The sequence below is a fragment of the Homalodisca vitripennis genome, chromosome 5 (assembly GCF_021130785.1).
Source record: "Homalodisca vitripennis isolate AUS2020 chromosome 5, UT_GWSS_2.1, whole genome shotgun sequence".
Lineage (NCBI taxonomy): Eukaryota > Metazoa > Arthropoda > Insecta > Hemiptera > Cicadellidae > Homalodisca > Homalodisca vitripennis.
In genome coordinates, this window is record NC_060211.1 from 37208725 (window position 1) to 37229148 (window position 20424).

Sequence of the window (20424 nt, forward strand, 5' to 3'; positions counted from 1 at the left end):
GATGCAACTAAAATTATTTTCTGAAAACGGTTGTTAAATGACATACAGAACATTAATACACATTTATCTCTGTTGTGAGTGAGCTTACTGATGACAACCACCCAATTATGTGACGTTAACAATCAAAATTCTCTAATCAGTGACTTTGGTGCTAAGCGTAACCTAGAAGCCAAACCTACTACTTATGCTGATATGAGTGAATCATGTACTGTTTTATCCAAAACAAGTGAACAACAAACTACTCGTATGCCAAATTCTTCCGTTGAGAAGTTAATTTTTCCTCACAGTCTTTAGTGTAATACGTGTATTCCTTAAAAGATCTTTCTTTCCATTGACCTTTTAAAGCAATTGGCATTGGCGTATCATAAACATTCTCTATGTGTGTTGCAATATGTGTGTTCCATGCTGTCAAGACAGTCTGACTGCTTCACATAATTCTGATTAATTCAAGCTATTTGAGCTATGGCATGATCATAATTTAACTTTGAAACAATTTTTAAGTAATCGAGTTTGGCCTTCCTGCTTGTTAAACTTTCAAATAAGGAAAACTTCTGCAGTTCCTTAAATTATTCTTAGCCACATTAAAATAGATACCTACACCTCTCTAAGAGGAAACATTACTGTTAGAAGTATTACAGGATAAGGCATTAGGCATTAGTAAACCAATCTTGATTAATTTACTATTCATTTAATGATTACTAGCAGTAATCAACGCAGGCCTTAACAAGCTTTAAACACTTGTTGTTTTATTGAGAAAAGAACCTCATGGGAATACTCTTTTATACACAGGTAAAAACTCCTATGATTAGCAATGGTCACTGATAGATATACCAATAGGCTGACCCATTTTCTGAATAAATTGGATTTTCAGCAGTGTTTCAGCCCTTTAAGTCGGAGAGTGAACCAGTATTTACTAGTACAAAAACAAATTAGACTTCCTCTGCAACACTCCATATTTGATTGAATAGCTCCAACAATTGCAGTAACACGAACTATTTTAGTTTTGTTTTATTGCCACTATTGAAAAAAAAGATTACGTGCATGGGAATAAAAAGTAGTTTCAGTAAAAAAGCACAAATTCCGGCTCTTGTAATTTACTTCCAGTCTAAACGATTTTCGGTGCCAAAGTAGCTTTTGTATTTTTGGCACGACCAAGAATACATACATGCGTAGATCCGAGAAGTCTACTTCAGTAAAAAAATGTCTACTTCCGGTCCTTGTGATCAGTTCATAATAGACTATGAATTTGACTAGTTTGTGTGTACCGTACTCAATATTTTTGACAGTTTTCATTTAAAAACATTTTCAAAGTTTTCACTTTTACACCAAATCAGTGAGTGTTTCATCTCATAAATGAACTGAATTCATAGGTATCACATAATTACTAAGCATTTAATTTATTTTCTCCAAAGACAATTGCATGAAAATTATAACCTAGAAAATGTATACTGCATGAATTTTTTTAAGTGCATGACAAGATTTTAATGATATGAACAATGGAAGTTTTAAATCTAACAGCTTGAAATAGTTTAAAGATTTTCATACCTGTGATCACTTTTATTTCCACTTGGTGAAAAACTCTAATTTTAACCATGGCCTGTCTTGTCATAACAAGTAAAGATTGCTAGATAACTAAATAATCTTACCAACATCTGACAACTGCCTATCACTTACTAATATAGCTCAGGGGTATAGTATCCTGCTTCTAACCTCAAGGAACCTGGATCAAATCCCACCCAAGGCAATATCTTTTTGCTTGAAAATTCAAAATGAACTAATCTCATTTTGAGTGTTTATATCTATATCAAATATTATTTTATTGAAAACTGACTGTGCAAGTGTGTTATTTTAAGCGACATTCTCAATATTTACCTGGTTAATCATCCATGTTTTAATTGTTTATTGACACAGCTGCAGACAGTATTATTGGCTAGTCTTACCTACTAACTGTCAGTCAACAAAGTAAACAACTATTACTGTGCTACAGCCCAAAGTCTAGAACTTTATGTCTTACATTATGCTTATCTGTTGAATTTGTTGAATATTGAATTTATTACTACTACTGTTAAGCAATAAATGATATAATAATAAATTATATTAGTTTATAATTATATTAATAACGCCTGGCCTACTACATAACGGCCAACTTGTGTACACAGGCCAAACTCAAACAACCAACAATTGTACTGGCGCAATAATGCCAAAGTATCTGTGTGGCATTTGCAAAACTGGTGTTAAATACCAGGCAATTCAATGCAATGGACCCTGTGAACAATGGCATCACTCTAAATGCTTGAACTGGAGTGACAAATATTTTAAAAGCTTGACTAAACAAGAAATTCAGTTATGGAAATGTGCCAATTGTTTAATAACAAATAGCTCCAAAAGTCCCCAAAACCTCAGAAATTTAACACTTTCCTCACTTGACTTCCCCAATGTTGAAAGTGAAACCCTAAACAGCTCCATTAAAACCTTGGAAAATGGCCTCATTGAAAACAACTTTCTACATAACTCAACCAGTGAAGAAGATAAAACTCACTATGGCTGCAACAATAGGTTCTGCTCTGCTAGATGAAAAACACACTGTTAAAGGAACAACTATCAAGTTTAGAATGCAAACTAGCAGACCTGCAATGCAAACTTATAAGTTATGAAGCAAAGCTGGAGGAAATATCTGAAGAGGAAGGGAAAATATCTGTATAAAATTGAAACATTGACTCAAGAACTAGGTAACTCACAGGCTCAGGTTGAAAAAGAAAGAAACAATATAGTTAAAATCCAACAAATTTTTGAAGATCATGACATATCACAAGAACAGCTTATCGCAGCACATGTTAAAAAAATCAGTAACCTTGAAAAACAACTCTTACTTTCTGACAGAAATCTACCAAAACAAGTAGATAAAGCCCAACTGCAAAAAACTGACATTGAAACCCAGACAACAGGCTGTGAATCACTTCAAACTACACCCCAAAACCTTACTACTATCCTAATGGAAATAGCCCAGTTGAAGGCCAGACAGAACAACTTTGATACAGTTTATAAGAAACTTCAGTTCTTGGCCCCAGAGTCACTGTTCAAACATCCCACATCAGTCAGTCCTGTACGAGCAAGGTACTCAAACTGAAGCCACCCCTGAACAGGTGGCCGTCCCAAATTCTCCCTCTGGAGTTACTTATACTCCTGAGACCATTAAGAAAGGACCACCCATTAGAAACCTATCTTGCTCAAAACCTCATGGCTCAAATAAGGGCAGAAAGAGTGCAACAGAAACTAAAACCAACCAGTTCAGCGTGGCTCTTCAGGTTAAGAAAAATAAAATATATAATGAAAAAATAAAAAGTTACCCCAAACAAGTTGTAAAAAACACGCTCCAAAATGACAATTTAGTCAACGGCAAGCAATATGGAACCTTTAATATAAGTAGATGCCCTCCATTGAGTGCAAAAATACTAGAAGATAATGAGACCTATGAGGGTTTCCTGCAAAAGAGTACATACTGCACGTCTGAAGACACTGCCTGTATCAGTCCTCCTCTACGGACCCTGCAGACCCCAGGAACCAACCTTCCAATACAAAATTCCCCGGAAATTATACAGGATGGAAGAGCCCCTGACACAAAAACTCCCAGGGACCAAGCTCTGGCCCCAACTGCCCCTCCTGTTCATATGCAAGCAACTCGCAAACCAGATTTTTTAGAACTCCGTCAAAGAAAAGAAGAGAGAATGAGGCACCATCAGAAGACGAGAATATACATCAACTCCTCACTAAGGCCAATTCATCTATGACAGACTTTTCAATTCTCCACCAGAAACGTTAGGGGTCTGGCAAAACAACATTGACCGTGTTAACCACCTGATTCAAACAACAAAGCCAGACATCATAATCCTAACAGAGCATGGTTTAAATAGAGATGAACTGAGCATGACAAATCTGATTCATTACACTCTCCTGACCCACTTTAGCAGAGTAGACCATAAAATGGGTGGTGTTGCAATATACGCTAAAGACTGCTTAGTTGAACATATTGCTCCCATTGATGTGCTAAATAAGTGCAAAGAACTAAACTTGGAAGCATCAATGATAAAACTAAACAAAGGAAACAGCAAACTGTTTTTGCTTGGACTATACAGACAACCAAAGGCTAATTTAGATGAAGCCTTGGAAAGGCTTTCTACAATAATAGAAGAAACAGCAGCCTACAAGTATCCATTGATCATCATGGGTGACATTAATGTTGATATTCTAAAGACTGACACCAACACAGCTAAAATTAAATGAAGCACTGGCCAATTTTGACATTGAGAGACTATCAATACCTCCTACCAGAGTAACAAACACCACTTCAACTTCAATTGACTGTGTCTGTGCAAATCACTACACAAAAGATTTGGATGTTGAGGTAATACATACTGGCATATCTGACCATAAGGCCCAAATATGCAACCTCAAAATTTCACTGCCAAACTCAACTCAACCAGGTCAGATCATCCGACACTTCCGTGAGGAGAATATTTATCACCTGAAGTACCTCCTAGCAGAAAATAGCTGGCTCAAAGTTCACAATGCCATAAATGTTGACCAAGCCTATGAAAATTTCTCCAAATCACTGACTGCAACTATAGAGATGGCTTGCCCAAAAAAGAAACGAAGACCAAGAAAGAAGAAAAACTTAGATATGTATGACAATAAAGACGCACTTTTACTGAAGCAAGCCTACCTGCAAGCTCTCTCTAAATTTGAACTGACTGGAGATATTGAAGACAAAGCAATCTGCACTGATGCAAAGAAAAGGTACGATCTAAAACTAAAATCCCTGCGCAAACAAGCAACTGTAGAATACATAGAAAAATCTGTTAACAAACCAAAAGCTATGTGGGATACAATAAATAAGGAACGAAAGAAGCAAGGACAAAGGGAGCCACAGATACAGCTGAAAGTGGACGGAAAGTTACTGGACGAGCCACTTGAAGTGGCAGAACAACTAAACAACTATTTCATAAAAGCTGCTGATGAAGCACTAAAAAAGAGTGACGTGACAAGAACTGCCAGAGCTAACCCTATCACATTCACATGTGACAAATATCTTTCAGAGCTGTCATTCACCAATCCTGAAGAAGTATCAAAAGTAATTCAAACATTTAAACCGAAGTGGTCTGCGGGACTGGATGAGGTTCCCTCACAACTTGTAAAAATCTGCTTCAAAGAACTAATAACTCCATTAACCAGCATAATTAATAGATCATTTCAAGAAGGACAGTTTCCAAGTGCTCTTAAATGTGCAAAAGTCTATCCTAAATACAAAAAAGGCTCTGCAACAGATCTAACTAACTATCGACCCATATCTCTAGTTTCCACTTTCTCTAAAGTAATTGAGAAGGTGGTCCTAGCACGATTAATGGATCATCTCGAAGCTAACAGCCTGTTAACTGAGAAGCAGCATGGGTTTGTAAAGGGGAAATCGACCACAACAGCAATAATCAGCCTCATGAAGAGTGTAATTGATCAGCTTGAAGACAAGAAACCAGTTACAGGAATACTTCTTGACTTCAGTAAGGCTTTCGATTCCCTAGGGCATGATCTTATCCTCTTAAAACTTGAAGCTCTAGGCATACATGGGACAGCAAAATCTTGGTTCCAATCATACTTGAGTGGACGCTCTCAAGTAGTTGAAATAAAGTCTACATCCAACAACATGGTACAATTTGTAAAATCCAGTCCCAAAGAAATAACAAGAGGAGTACCTCAGGGCTCTGTTTTTGGGACCAGTCCTTTTTATTTTATTCATCAATGACATGCCACAACATCTTGGTAATCTGAGCACGTGTTTAATGTATGCTGATGATATTACTCTTGTAGTTAGCGGTGAATCAGCTGCTAGTTTAAAGGAAAACTCTTCCCAAAGTTTGAATAAGGCCTATCAATATTGCAGGGAAAACGACTTGGTTGCAAACACTACAAAAACCAAGCAGATAATTTTTGGAAGGAGAAGTGTCACACTAGGTATAGACAATGTAGTACAAGAAGAGAAAGTAAAACTGCTAGGAATGACGATTGATGCAAAGCTCACTTGGACCCCCCCACATCGACAACTTGTGCAAAATAGTTTCCTCTGGCCTATACGCTGTGCAAAGACTTAAACAAATAGCTGATATCAAAACTGCCAAAACAGCATATTTTGGACTAATTGAGTCACATATTAGATATGGTCTAATTATTTGGGGTGGAACCTCAATCTGTACTGGAACGAGTGTTGATCCTGCAGAAACGAGCTGTGAGGATACTTGCAGATCTGCAGCCACTACAGTCTTGCCGTACATCTTTTAAAGAGCTGGGAATAATGACAGTGGTCAACCTCTACATACGAGAAGTGATCATGTATGCCGAAAATCAAGATCCACCTCGTAACAGCAACGTCCACAGCTACCCCACCAGGAATGCTTCATACTTTGCAACACCACAAACATCGGCTCACTCTATCCGAGAGACAACCACTCTACATTGGCTGCAGACTCCACAACCATCTTCCAGATCAACTGAGAAGAATAAGAGGACAGAACCTGAAGAGAGAGCTCAGCAAATGGTTGGCGGAACGGCCTTTCTACAGCATAGCCGAGTTTTTCAATGACAATTGAACAATTGTATTTTGTGAAATATTTTTCATTGACTTAAGTATATTTTAACCTCTGACAAGCAATTGTTAACAAACTTCTTGTTATTCTGTACTTTTTGGAAAACAGTATTGACGCCTTTGTATTTCTCTACGATATAACAAATAAAGAGATTGATTGATTGATTGATTGATTGATTGTTATATACTTCCGGTCTTGAGTACTTTCGATGTTGTTGTACCGTTTGAATTACTGCTCCGATCAAGAACATATACATAGTAGATCTGAAAGTTTACTTTGGTCAAAAATATACATTATTTCTTATATATCATCATGTATTTAACAGTTTCATGTATGCTAAAAAAATTAATTATAGTTATTTCATATTGCGAGAATTTCTTAGTTTCTTAGTGGTTTTATTTTTTCAAGGACATTGGGAAGGTAACAGCCCAAATAAATTTTTTCTATTACTTGCAAACCTTTTCTATCCCTCTTAAATGTTTGATTTTCGTAAAATATTCTGTTTAAATCATGAGGAATACTTAAAAAGCGTGCAAAATCTCAACTTTCTGAGATATTGAGATGTTGTAGAATTTAGTGATGAGTGAGTGAGGAATTTGCCTTCCATATATAGAGATTACTATAATACTTTTGCTTTTTATTTCTACAATTTTAAATTATTTCACCTTAGTCCCTCTGGATTTAGAAATTACTAACGATACAACATGAAATATACTCACCACAACCCACTTGGAATCGATGGGAAAGTGCAGACTGTCAAAGATTTGGACGAGGAAGGGTCGCACGCCAATGAGAGAAGCACAATGCGAGCAGAAGAAGTAAATAAGGATCAACTTCAGAGGCCTCTGGGTTGCAGGCTGCAGGAAGTAATGAATGTTCTGCATTGTTTCGGACCTTTTCGCTCTTTTCTGGTTACCTACAGCATAGAATTATAAATGAACTATTGCACAAAGGTTCTTTTACAATTTAATGTATAGCCATTAAAATTAATTTTCACAATTTTCTTAGAGTGTCATATAAGAAGACAGTTTCAATTTGATCCTGATTACGTAAAAAATGTTTAAATAGTCATGTGTGAATTGATTTAGATTATTTACAATATTGTTCTGACTGAGAGGTAATAAAAGTATATACAACTAAAATCGCAATATTTATACATATGATTGAGGAAATACCTTTTTCTTCGATTCTCAGAATTATTTGTAAAATAATTTGTATGATTTAAAAATAACGAATGCTTTATGGCAACAAAAACAAGGAAATAGTGATGTAGATGCAATGCAATTGTTGCTGCCAAATCAGTATACAGTGAAAATGTCTGCTCTAATGGAAAAATCTGCTGGAGTGTGTTCTCTATAAAAACAGTTTTCTCTATAAAACACCAGTTTGCAGTACTGCAGATGAATGACACGTGTCCACTAATAGCTAGTACATAGCATTTATGCAGATTTAGTTGCCGAGTTCCAACATTTTACATGCATTTTAGGATGTTCCTATATGGGTTAAATATGTATGACTGCTGTACTGTTTAGTGGTTCGTACTAGTCTATATATTAATTATGGCAAAACTAACAAAATTGTATGCAAGTTGTATCTGCATCAAGATTCAATGTCGGATAAAATAACCATCGTAAATGTAATATTAGATGGTAACTCTGTCAAAGAAACTTGTAATTAGTCGTCACAATGAGTGACAGTGGCGTAGCGAAGGGGGGGGGGGGTCCAGGGGGTCCGGACCCCCCCCGAAGTTTTAAGACATATTAAAAAATAAAGCATGGAGCAGGAGAAAAGAGGAGAGTTATCGTTACTCTTGTCTACAAACATTAAATTGACTGATTTAATTGATTAAAGTGACCGTTGTTAAAAATATAATTGTCCTTTCGTTTAAATCATAAAGTATCAAACGATACTTTCGGGCTCGGCCTTTCGGATAGTGTAGTGTAATCACGGTATTTCATAGGGCGCGGTCACGTGACGTAGCAGAGTAACCTGAACCGTAACGCGGCGAACAGTTTAAATTAGCGACCACTTCGTTCAAATTCGTCTTGGGGACGTAAAATGACTGCTTAGAATTAAGTTACGACGTTGATTTTAGTGCCATTAAACTGCGTATATAACTATCGAAAAAAATATAAAAAATCACTTTTGGTCGGAAAATACACTTGAAAAACTCTACTGATTAAAACTTCAACTAATTTGGAGTTCAGTGATTGAGGTAAATGTGGTGTTTTCGATTGAGTTAGCACGACAATTTTTGTTATCATTAAACTGTACACTGTACTTATATAATTATCGAGAAAAAAATCACTTCCGGTCGGTAAATACCGAAGAAAAGCTCTCTACAGATTCAAGTTTTAACGATTTTGGATTTCACTGGTTGAGTGGTGGAGATAAAAGTGGTACTTAGAATTATGTTAAGACGTTGATTTTAGGTATCAATTGAACGCCGACTAATACCTATATAATTATTGAAGAAAATTAAAAAATTCACTTCCGGTCGGATAATACACCGGAAAAACTCTACTGATAAGAAGTTCCGACTACTTTGGATTTCACTGACTGAGGTATTATTTCATTTTCCTTAGTATATTCCGATCGGAAAATGATTATTTTTGTTTTTTTCTCTCGATAATTATATATTTATTAGTCGGAACAAAACCAGTGAAATCCAAAATCGTCAAAACTTGAACTTGAATCTGTAGAGAGCTTTTCTTCGGTATTTACCGACCGGAAGTGATTTTTTTCTCGATAATTATATAGGTAGTCGAGTACAGTTTAATGATAACAAAAAATCGTCGTCCTAACTCAATCAAAAATACTACGTTTACCTCAATAACTGAAGTCCGAAGTAGTGGAAGTTCTAATCATTAGAGTTTTTCAGGTGTATTTTATTTCCGACCGAAAGTGATTTTTTTGAAATTTTCCCGATAAATATATACTTGTCTACAGTGTACTTCCAAAGTACTCATCCAAAGTAGCCGAACTTCTAATCAGTAGAGTTTTTCTGGTGCATTTCCGATCGTTAGTTTGATCTATACCCGAGCAACGCTCCAAAATTGCCCTCCTTTATAAAGGGGTTTCGGCCGTCAGTGGCCCAATGTTCCCGAAGGGGTATTTCATTTTCTCCACAGAATATAGTTGTGTCAGTTATACGCTTGAGTGAAGCTCTGTTTTGTTCTTTTTCTTTCTTATCCAGTGAATCCAACATCACTTTGGTGCCTTCTAATCGGCCAGAATCGAACTTCGTAAAATTTCTGTAGCTATACAAGAAAATTTGTGGTAGCCTACTAGAGTTGCTGTAAAAGTGAATTTTCCTATTACATCTTTCCACTTTATATAAGACGTAGTTACTAAAGCCCATATTTTTGGAATTTACTTTTTACCAGTGAACTCATTGGCAAATAACACACAAAACTTCCCCCAGATCCCCCGGTTTCGGACCCCCCCCGAACGAAATTTCTGGCTACGCTACTGATGAGTGAGATCTAAGAATTAATCAAATAAAATATTTTTAAAATTATATTGCACAAATGACAACTGTTTTTTTATATATAAGTTAGTCTACCAATTGATTTTTCTTTATGAAATATAATTATGAGTTTGTAATAACTTAAATAAGAAATACAAACTATGGAATAAAATCTTGCAAAATATATACAAACTCACAATCTACTGTTGTTCCATATCTCTTTGTACTTATATTTTTATAGTTTGAAATTGTTAAATTTTATTTATCTTTAAAAAAGTAAATTAATGGTATTTACGTGTCTTAACCAACATTTGTATTACATTGTATTGTATCTGTTTTACGTAAATTTTTAAGTGAATGTAAAGTAAGGCCCATGAGTAAAGGATATAATTATAATCAACAGAAAGACTAAATTTCTTCCAAGATTAAATTAAACTACGGCTTTGTTAGCCAGAAAAGATCTAATAAATTTATTTTTAATCCTTTTCTAAATCTCGTCAGGGCGAAACTAGTAGTGAACTGGAATACAAATTAAGGTTAACCGTGCTAAAATCCAATTTAGAATCCGAGCTTTAAATACTGCTATTAAATAATGCAGTAAGTTAATTAATTTTATGTTGAATTCATTAATAAATCAAATTTAGTATTTCTTAAATTTATTCAGTCCCATATTTTACGATGTATTTTAATGTCTTTGCAATGATTATTTGGCACTGGAAGTTCTTTAGTGTTAAATTCAATATAGCTAATTATTAGTATAGCAGAGTATGAACCAATTTTGTAACTTTATACATCTTTTTAATTAGAGCGTAACCTAACCTGAATAATTCCATGACCATGAAAAGTCTGCAGAAGCAGGGATAGAGCCAGCCGATGCGATATTTCGGATAAAATTTACGTCAATAATAATATAAGTAAACTGGCGAACAGTTAGAAAATAAATCATTGTAAAACACCTTAGATTAAAAAAGCGTTTCGTTATTTTCCTCATCACATATAATGTTTGTATGTTATTGGGGTTTATATTTCCCTTTTAATCTCTCCTAACAAGTTTTTTTTTTACTAACGTAAACTTTTATTAGTTCAGATCTGATGTTTATATAACGGTTTGTATAGGTTTCGGTGAAGCTGTCATTATTGAAAGTATGTGGAAAACATACGTGACGCGAAACGAATGTTTTTCCCCATACAAAACATACATCCATAGCCCGCCAAAAGAAGTAGTCACTTCAACAAGGAGCGACAGTAACCTCTCAATAGCACACACGGATAATCACTGAACGGAAAAAGAAACGCCCTGACATCAAAATGGCCGCGATAGTTCCGCACCTATCGGCTACAGAGCGAACAAGCGTGACGTTCCGTGACGCGAAAAGAAATTTTTTCTCCCGTGCAAAACATACATCCATAGTCCGCCAAAAATGTAGTCACTTCAATACCAGAAATCTAAAAAATCGGCTTGTAACCAATTTAATAATAATAATAATAATAATAAAAACAGTAACATTATACTTTGACATTGTTACAGCATAAGTAAATAATAGCTGTTTATGATACTTGAACGTTACAGTACGAACATTACGTAAGAAAATAAATAAAACGTACGAATTTCAATTTGGCTTCCGTATGATATAAAACGTTGTTCACTATACAGAGCAAAAGTGTCTGCGGCACATAATCTTATTTCCGACCTCAGCTTTGCCTCGTTCACAAAACTCGATTGCGCACCGGAAACAAACATTTTTGTTCCTACTGATGTAAACTACTATTTTATAGTTACAGGAAAAACTTTATTTTATTATTTTTGCAACAGTAGGTTTACATAGATCATAAAATTATGACATTATACGTACAAATTATTATATTTTTGAACATTAAAAACAAACAGTGTGGAAAGATCTTTGTTTATACCCCTTATGTTTCTTAAATATCGGCATATAATCTGTAAAATTACTACTTTTATCACAATTTTAAGGAAGGTTTACTTTCATATCAGAAAACTTGTTATTTTCTACAAATTGGAGCGTGTCAAAGGTAATTTTGTATAATTAATATTTAATTGATAATTGATATATTATTATATAAGGTTTTGATATTTAACCTTTGTTCTCAGATCGCATACCCCTTGGAAATACCACCAACCAAGTTATTATTTCGGAAGAGGCCTGTATTCCTTTGGTTGACTAGACTAAACATTCAACTTAACTATTAAAAAAATAAATGTATATAGATTTAAATGTCATTTTAGTATATTAAACTAACATCTTTAAAGCCTAATTCAATAGCGTCGTTCAGAGGTTGAATGGTATCTTGCTTAGAATTCTTTATATGTTTTCGTTTCGTCGTTATTTTATCGTTTCATCAAGTTCCTTTATACTTGCATATAAAGGTTCATACAATATTGAAGGCTTGTAATATCATTTATAAGCAACGATATTTTGATTAATTTTTAAAGCAAATAATACTAAATTTAAATCTTTACAAATCAATTTTATTATTAACATTTGTTGTGACATTACAACATTTTTCTTCTGGTCCTGGTAATAAGGGAAAAAATCCTTGCCCAGCAGTGTGAAAAAGATTTGTGACAAAATAAATATATACTACTTTACAGTACCCACCATTGCAATTCTATGAATCACACATGTTTCCAATGCAACGAATGTAGAGTGACGTCGTTGGAAAAATTGCAAAAAAATTTATTTATTATAAATGGGAACCACCCGTCTTCTCAACCAAATCCGTTTCTGAGCCAGGGCTCTGTCAGCATCTGCTACTTGCCACTTGGACATTAAATTTAACACTTACCAATGTCGTGGGATGGCACTTGGTGGTAATCCTGGTCTTTGGCCTTAACAATCCTGACATTTCTATGGTCGACCTGAGCCACCAGAGAGGACAACTCCTTGCTGACATGAATGGGAACCACCCGTTCTCTGAGCCAGCAAAGGGCTCTGTCAGCATCTGCCACTTGACATTTGTACATTAACTATATAACACTTACCAAGGTCATGAGATGGCACTTGGTGGTAATCCTGGTCTTTGGCCTTAACAATCCTGACATTTCTCTGGTCGACATGAGCCACCAGAGAGGACAACTCCTTGCTGACATGAATGGGAGCCACCCATCCTCTGAGCCAGCATAAGGCTCTCTCAGCATCCGATACTCGACCCTTGTATACCAGCCATGCCGGCGATTCTGGCACCTGGAAATCATTTATATATTTATTTAAATATTTTTAAATCACCATAAACTTGTTTGCTTTAAGGATTATTTAACCCTTTGAGTGCCAAAGATCGATGAGATCGGCCACGCGGGTATTTCCGAAAAGTGCTGAGGGTCGACTAGATCATCTTGTCGAATATTTCTTATTCTGTTACTAAATTTTGGGATATGATATTGTACTTAGTCTCATTTTATACGTAATAAATCAAATAAACACGGATGACCCTTGACTCGATTTGATTTGTTATAGCTGGTAAAAGCTATTTACCAAATAGGAGAGACAACGTTTATGCGAGTGCAAATTTTCAATATTTTGCACTAATATATTAGAAAATTCGTACGCAGTATTATATATACCCCCTTATTGAAACTTGGTAAGTTATACTTGTTCCTACTTTTATAAGGAACAATAATAATAAAGTAGCATACAAATGTTTTAAAATAAAAAATGAAATATTTTTATCAACACGCATACAAACAAGTTAAAAATGTTTTATATAAATTTTTAATTAAAAAATTTCAATAGATTTTTCATCCAAATAAATATTATGTCATATGCTACTTTCGCCCCAAAATAACTAAAAAAAATATCCTATGATGTTATTTTAAAAAAAGCTGTGAATTTACATAAGGAACTATGAAAAAGGATGAGTAAAAATAAATTAAGATAGTAAAATTACAATTTTTGTATCCCAAAGTTAAAACAAAATAACAATTAAATTTTTGTTAAAAAATTTTAACAGGTTTATCATTCGAATAAATATAACAAGTTATGGCCTACTTTCCCCACTACATTATAAAAGACAAATCATCCCATTATGTTTATTTTAATGTTATAAATTGTTAAGTTGAACACTAGACAGGCACCAAAAGTGTGCTTGGCACTGAGAGATGACCTGTCATAAATACTTGGCACTGACAGTGCCACCACCTCAAAAGTGCTTGGCAAATCCAGTAATGGAAAATTTATGCAGACTATATGCACTCTAAAAAGAATTATTTACTTTTTAAAACTTGATAATCGAATGAAATATTACAATAGTTCATGAATTTCTAGTAGAAAGGCAATACATTTGCTGCACATGTATGTTTTAATAGTTGATGGTGTATTAAATAAGAACCACTTACTAGTTATGACAGAGATGGGGACACAAGTGAACCATCTTACTTTGAACACTCATTACACTTTGAACTCTTAACAACCTCACCATGTGACATAATATTCGATATTTGTTACTAATGCAAGTTATGAGGTCATCTAGGAAATTAGGAGTTATGACACAATTTTACAATTTGAATTATTGCACTCAACGACCAACTTATCGTATGGTATCTATAATGTCACCTGGGAGAGAAGGATGAAAATGAGAACAGGTCCTAGAGCACTGATGAGTGCCAAGCTTCGCCAGTCGGTTAGAGCCCCTATGTAGCACTCCAGCATGATGCCTACATTGAGGAAAATCCCCGCAATGGAACTGAAACAAAGGAAATAAATGTGCTTCTGTTTTTTTCTGGTTCAGTATTTCGATAGGAAAGAATAGAATACAAAAAATATTTATTTCCAAGAACACATACACCTATATACAGGTGATAATTGTAAGTTACCCTTTTACAACACTTACTAATCGGTAATAGAATAAAACAGTTTAAATTTGAGTACAGTAGTTTGATAAATATTATTTAAATATGAGTTATTAAACTATATATTACGGCTAAATATAATGTCTACAATGGAAATTAGTCTATATGGGCAAGCAGCCTGTGCGTAGACTAGAGTCTTATTAAAAAGTTTAGTGTTATTTACATGTAGAAAAAAGTGTTACTGTTACGTCTCGGTGTGTTTTAGGGCATAACCTGATGTAGAAGTATTTAGTTGTGTGATAAAGGAGTTAAGAGATAATATTGTTGTATCAGACAAAACCATCGGTAGAAGTAAACACAAGACCGTGATATGACGATCACGGGGGGGAGGGGTCAATGTCAGGTTGGTCCCCAGTTTGAGTGAATGAAAGTCTCGGATCCTTGGACACCAATTTGTAACAAAAGTTCTGTGACATTATTTTTAAAATTTGCAATAGTACCTATGTTGAAAATTGTTACACATGTTTTTAAATAGAATATGTGAAAAATAGTAGGAATTCGTTTTTTTTAAAAGGATTTATCTAATCTAATTACATGAATTTAATGGGGTGCAACATTTCTGAGAATTTGTATTAACATTTTTGTAGATGTGAATTAGTAAATTTTCTATATATAACTGTCATAGTGAAAGTAGGGAGGATTCCTGAAAGAGAGAGTCAGTTGGATAACGCACGTTTTCCCTCAACCTTACCTTTAGTATGCTCTTTTGCGTAACGAAAAGAGGATGTTTATTTCTCTAGATACATAAGTCCTTCATTACCTGAGAACACCACGAAGTCTCGGTTCCGTGATTTCACCGATGTAAGAGAGCACTGGAGCCTCCATGAAGCCCACGCTGAGTCCCATGACTGTAACGGCTGTGTAGAGCCAAGGGACAGAATCAGCGCTGTAGAGCAGCAACCAACCAATCATCTGGGGAATGGTCACCACCAGCATACATCGTTTACGGCCAAACAGGTCCTGCAGGAAGCCAGACGTCAAAGATCCAATGGGTTGGCTGATGAAGATTATACTGCCTGAAAGGCAAATGAAGACGATTAGTTTGAAAGGAAAAAAACATAATAACAGTTATAAATCATACCATTTTTGACATTGAACTCATGCTTTCATTATTTGACTGGCATTGATTTCGAATAAAACATACTTCACGACGACTAAACGATTCCTGCATGTATCCAGACAAGTGGTTAGCTGAGATCATCTAGCGTAGGCCTAATACAAAATTAGAGATTAGCTATGTAGAGCATAAGTGAAAAAGTTTCTAATATTGTTTAGAAAAGAACTACCAACACTTTAACTTGTTGCCAAGAATCAGACGGTCTTGGCTTTTACCTGTGTTCATGTAACCCTTCTATATTACCTTTTGTTGTAACTTTGAGTATAATACTGTATCCACCTAGGTGTTTGGTTTCAAGTTTACCGCAGAACTTTTATGTTGTGCTGATTGGCTTCCGGATGTTCAACGCAATCTTCCTCTGATTAAGAGATCAAGCCTTTATGCTTATTTAATCCTGCGTTTTAAGATTTTAATCTTGAAGAAGGAAACAAATACAATTTCTCAAGAAATTGTCTTCTAAATTTACAAATTACCATGAAAAATATCATTAACAAATTTTGTCGTTATTGACTCTGAGACCTGGTGACAACATAGCCTTTTCTTAAAACTATTTTATACAATGGGTTTTAACAGTTACAAATTATTTTACTAAAAAATATAAGCAGGTTGAATATTTTACATGATGACGTTATCATGTAATGCCAAACAATGGTTTGATTTTGATTCGTCATATTTTCGTTATATCTTTCAGTGATTAAGACAGATATATTCTAGGAGAAATATAGTTGTTGTCTATATTTTGTTTTTGTCATAGTTTTTGTCAGCTGATTGATTAGTCTCAAATTACCGCCTTAGGAACGTAGGTATAAATCTTGGTTTGGGTGTGGCACTGCCTCAGATCTGAACTTAGCCTGAAGTAATGTGATAAACAGTTTCGGCAATCGAGTAACGTATCATGTACTTCGAACCCTCTAGGTGGTTTAATATACGGTTTTCGGGATAAGGTTTGAATTTGCTCCCCACGTCATTCCAATTATCTGAATCGTTTATTTATGATTTTGTCTCTTGTTACAAAATATGCACTTTTGGGAAACTGAAAAAAAAACTGTTTATTTTTTACCGAAATGAGGTATTTTATAAATACACAGACAGTTGAACTAGCCGCACCTTCTAATAGTAAAAACGAAGACAAGAGAAGTTTCTTAAACAAATAATGTATGGACATATAATAGTTTTCAATTGCGTAGTAAAACCTGATTTGCAGAAATGTACCGCGACGACACACAAATTAACAAATCATATATTTCATAAGAGGTAAATCTATCCATTTAAAACACATAAAAATACTTTAAGTTATGTTATTACCACTTTAAGATGGGAAGAGGGAAATCCATAAATCATCCTGTATACAAATTAGACAATCAATTTAACTTTGCAGGCGAAGTACGTATTATATAGAGTAAACGAAAATTTGGGATTTTTATTGTTATGGATGCAAACAACATATCTTTATTTTTACACGATGTAATGTCAAAAACAAAGAAACCACATAAACTAGCAGATTATTGTATTAATAAAAAGCATTGAAAATTATATAACGAGGCTGAACAGTTATAGATTTCTTGCCTGCTCCTCCAGGCCATAACATCAATCGCCATCAAATTACTAGCTGTATCAGTTTTAATAACAGTGGAAAAACCGAGTAATTTGAAATGACCACACCCTCAGCGACATTTAACTGCTTGAATTTTTTGACGTATTATTGGTGTCTAGACCTTGATGGTTGGCACTCACGGTCACTGTCACTGCCACTGTCACTGCCACTGCCGCTGTCAACTGTCACTGTCATCTACATCCACACTTTGGCTACGCTCACCATCACTGTGCAGTGTTACACAACTGGAAACTAGTACAATTTATTACAAGCCTATCACGGTTTTACTCATACTTTCAAAATGCAGATAAAGTGTCAAGTTTTACTTAGCTGACGGGCGCGATCTGAGGTTCCGCTTTTAACGCAGAAATAAAGTTTTAAACTGCATCATACATAGAAATTCGTCTCCAATTTTTAAACGTTCACTTAAAAAATAAATATATAAAAGTTGTAAGTGGTTGGTCGACGAATGCAGACATATTGTGATCTGTATTCTGTAGTTTAGTTTTAATAATTAGTGTTGTGTTTAGCTTTTTATTAAGTGCATGTTTTACAGTTAGTGAAGTTGACACACAGCATGGTGGTTGTGATTCCTGACTTACGCGTGTCACAACGCTCTGGTATGATTTGTTTATTTTAACCTAGTTTGTAATTATGTGTTAGTTTAGTTATTTACCTGAAGAAAGAGATCAGATTGCAGATCTCGAAACGTACTATTACTGATTTTGTAGTGTCACTGAACGATCGCAAATGTCCGGAAACATCCTGTTTCCCTCACAATCCTTCCATCGTCAAAATCAAACTTCAAACAAAGAAGTAACGATCATTTTTGTCATAGCAGGGGGATGGCCCGCAAGGAGCCAGAAGAAAATCTTAAATTAGAGCATAGGTCGAGTAGTACATCAAATTAAAGATCTCTATTAGTAGAGTCCAACGCCGAAAATTCGACCTGAAAAGATACACTCTTTAAAAAAATCCGCTGATTTAAAGTTTGAAATGTTTACAACGTAGGTCCTGTTCTAGGTGGTTTAATATTCTTGTCTTGTTAAGTTGTGAAAGTTAAACTAAGTAAATGAATACTGGACATAAAAAGTAGTTTTTTAAGATATTTATTGTCTCTTCATATCAAACATTGTTAGTTTAAAACAATGTACACGTTGAGTTATGCTCACGTTAAATTCTTCTGCCAAACTCCTTGTAGACCATCCTCTATTGGATTTGAAGAGTACCATGCGGAACTTTTTTAAACACCCTGTATATCAATGGTATATAACTTATATTCAGCATATATATATATTCCCATAAAAAACTCTATATTGAACATAAACTAGGTAAACGCACGCTAGACAGCGTGCAACACCATCCCATACATGAGATACACGTTCCTCCATACATTTCAATTTTCGTCAATCATCCCAGTCGGCATAACAAAGCAATGCAGTTCTTTATCTTATAGTTCACCATTAATATTGCATTTTCAGGTTTAAGCTAACACGTTCCAACTTGTATGAATCCAACTAATCTAACAAAGTATCTTCATCACATGTGTTGACGAGTTACTAATGAATGCAAAATAGTTTATCTTTACATTATAATATACTAGCGGGCCCGGCGCGCTTTGCTGCGCATTTCAATAATTTTTTGCAAAAGTTGCCCGCGGCTTCGCACGCAATTTCCCGTTGAAAACAGTACACTATATTCACTTATTCTTTTTCTATCACATTCTAAACATTGCTGAGATAATTGATAGTCGTTCCATCGTGAGCCTCTTGGGCGTATTATGAAGGTATGTACCATATTCCTGCCTCTATCTAGCTGTTACCCACGGCTTCGCACGCAAATCTTAAGAACCGAAGTCCTTATATTACTTAGTAAATTTTTTTTTGTACTATAATAAATTTTAGATTAAATTAGTTATATCTCCGATGCCACGATTGAGCTTGCTTTGTTGTCTCGATCGAGAGAATATGTACACACGGAGTTTTTGAGAACCATACTTCTGTCAAAAAAAAACAAACTAAGGTTGATTTTATAACATTCTTTATATTTGTAGCCAACGTAAGATAGTAATTATGATATCTGCATTACTCTTCTGATCAAGCATGAGCATGGTTTATATTAAATAAATATTGCAGTTAAAGGTGAATTTTTACGTCAAATTTGAATTGTATTATCTGGATAGTAAAGTCTATGTTTAACAGTGATTGCAAAAACAGTTTAAACAAAATTTGTCGTTTCTCTTAAGCTTACTCTATGCTTTAAAACTATAAGTGTAATATATGTTTACAAAGAACAGCTGATTAAAAATTTGAAAAGACGTTAACATATGTTTGCTGCAATGCATTTCTTATGGGTATTTCTGTAACCAGTGGGGCGGAATCCTGAATCGGGAAAGGGATGGGCATAGCTTATAAACCTTCTCCGTGGAAAAATACATATACGTACAAATTTTCATCATGATCGGTCCAATAGTTCACGATTCCATAAAGGACAAACATACAAACATTCATTTTTATATATATAGATTTAGTTATTTGTTGATTCTTAGTTTTCCTTGTTGCCAAGAAGGTTACCAGAGTTACTTTTTGACCTACCAATACCAAGTAATGGACCTATTATTAATGTTTTAAATAGTGTTCTACAGATAGTTGATATAAAGTTTAATGTAAAATTTTAGTCTTCTAGCCCAACTGGTTCAAATTTTTCGTGCGTACAGACAGACATAAATGAGATTTCGTTTTTCAG

General features: G+C 34.7%; 1 protein-coding gene across 1 annotated transcript in view; it reads right to left on the reverse strand.

The window, feature by feature from the left end:
- LOC124363426 (facilitated trehalose transporter Tret1-like) overlaps nucleotides 1-17874 on the reverse strand; it is a 32230-nt gene extending 14356 nt beyond the window's left edge. The window contains exons 1-6 of the mRNA XM_046818676.1: nucleotides 17820-17874; nucleotides 15729-15984; nucleotides 14673-14802; nucleotides 13106-13307; nucleotides 12910-13065; nucleotides 7352-7548 (exon numbers count right to left, since the gene is read on the reverse strand). Coding sequence (XP_046674632.1) covers nucleotides 7352-7548; nucleotides 12910-13065; nucleotides 13106-13307; nucleotides 14673-14802; nucleotides 15729-15984; nucleotides 17820-17874 — 996 coding nt within the window. The remainder of the gene's footprint in view (nucleotides 1-7351; nucleotides 7549-12909; nucleotides 13066-13105; nucleotides 13308-14672; nucleotides 14803-15728; nucleotides 15985-17819) is intronic.
- Nucleotides 17875-20424: the final 2550 nt, after the last annotated feature.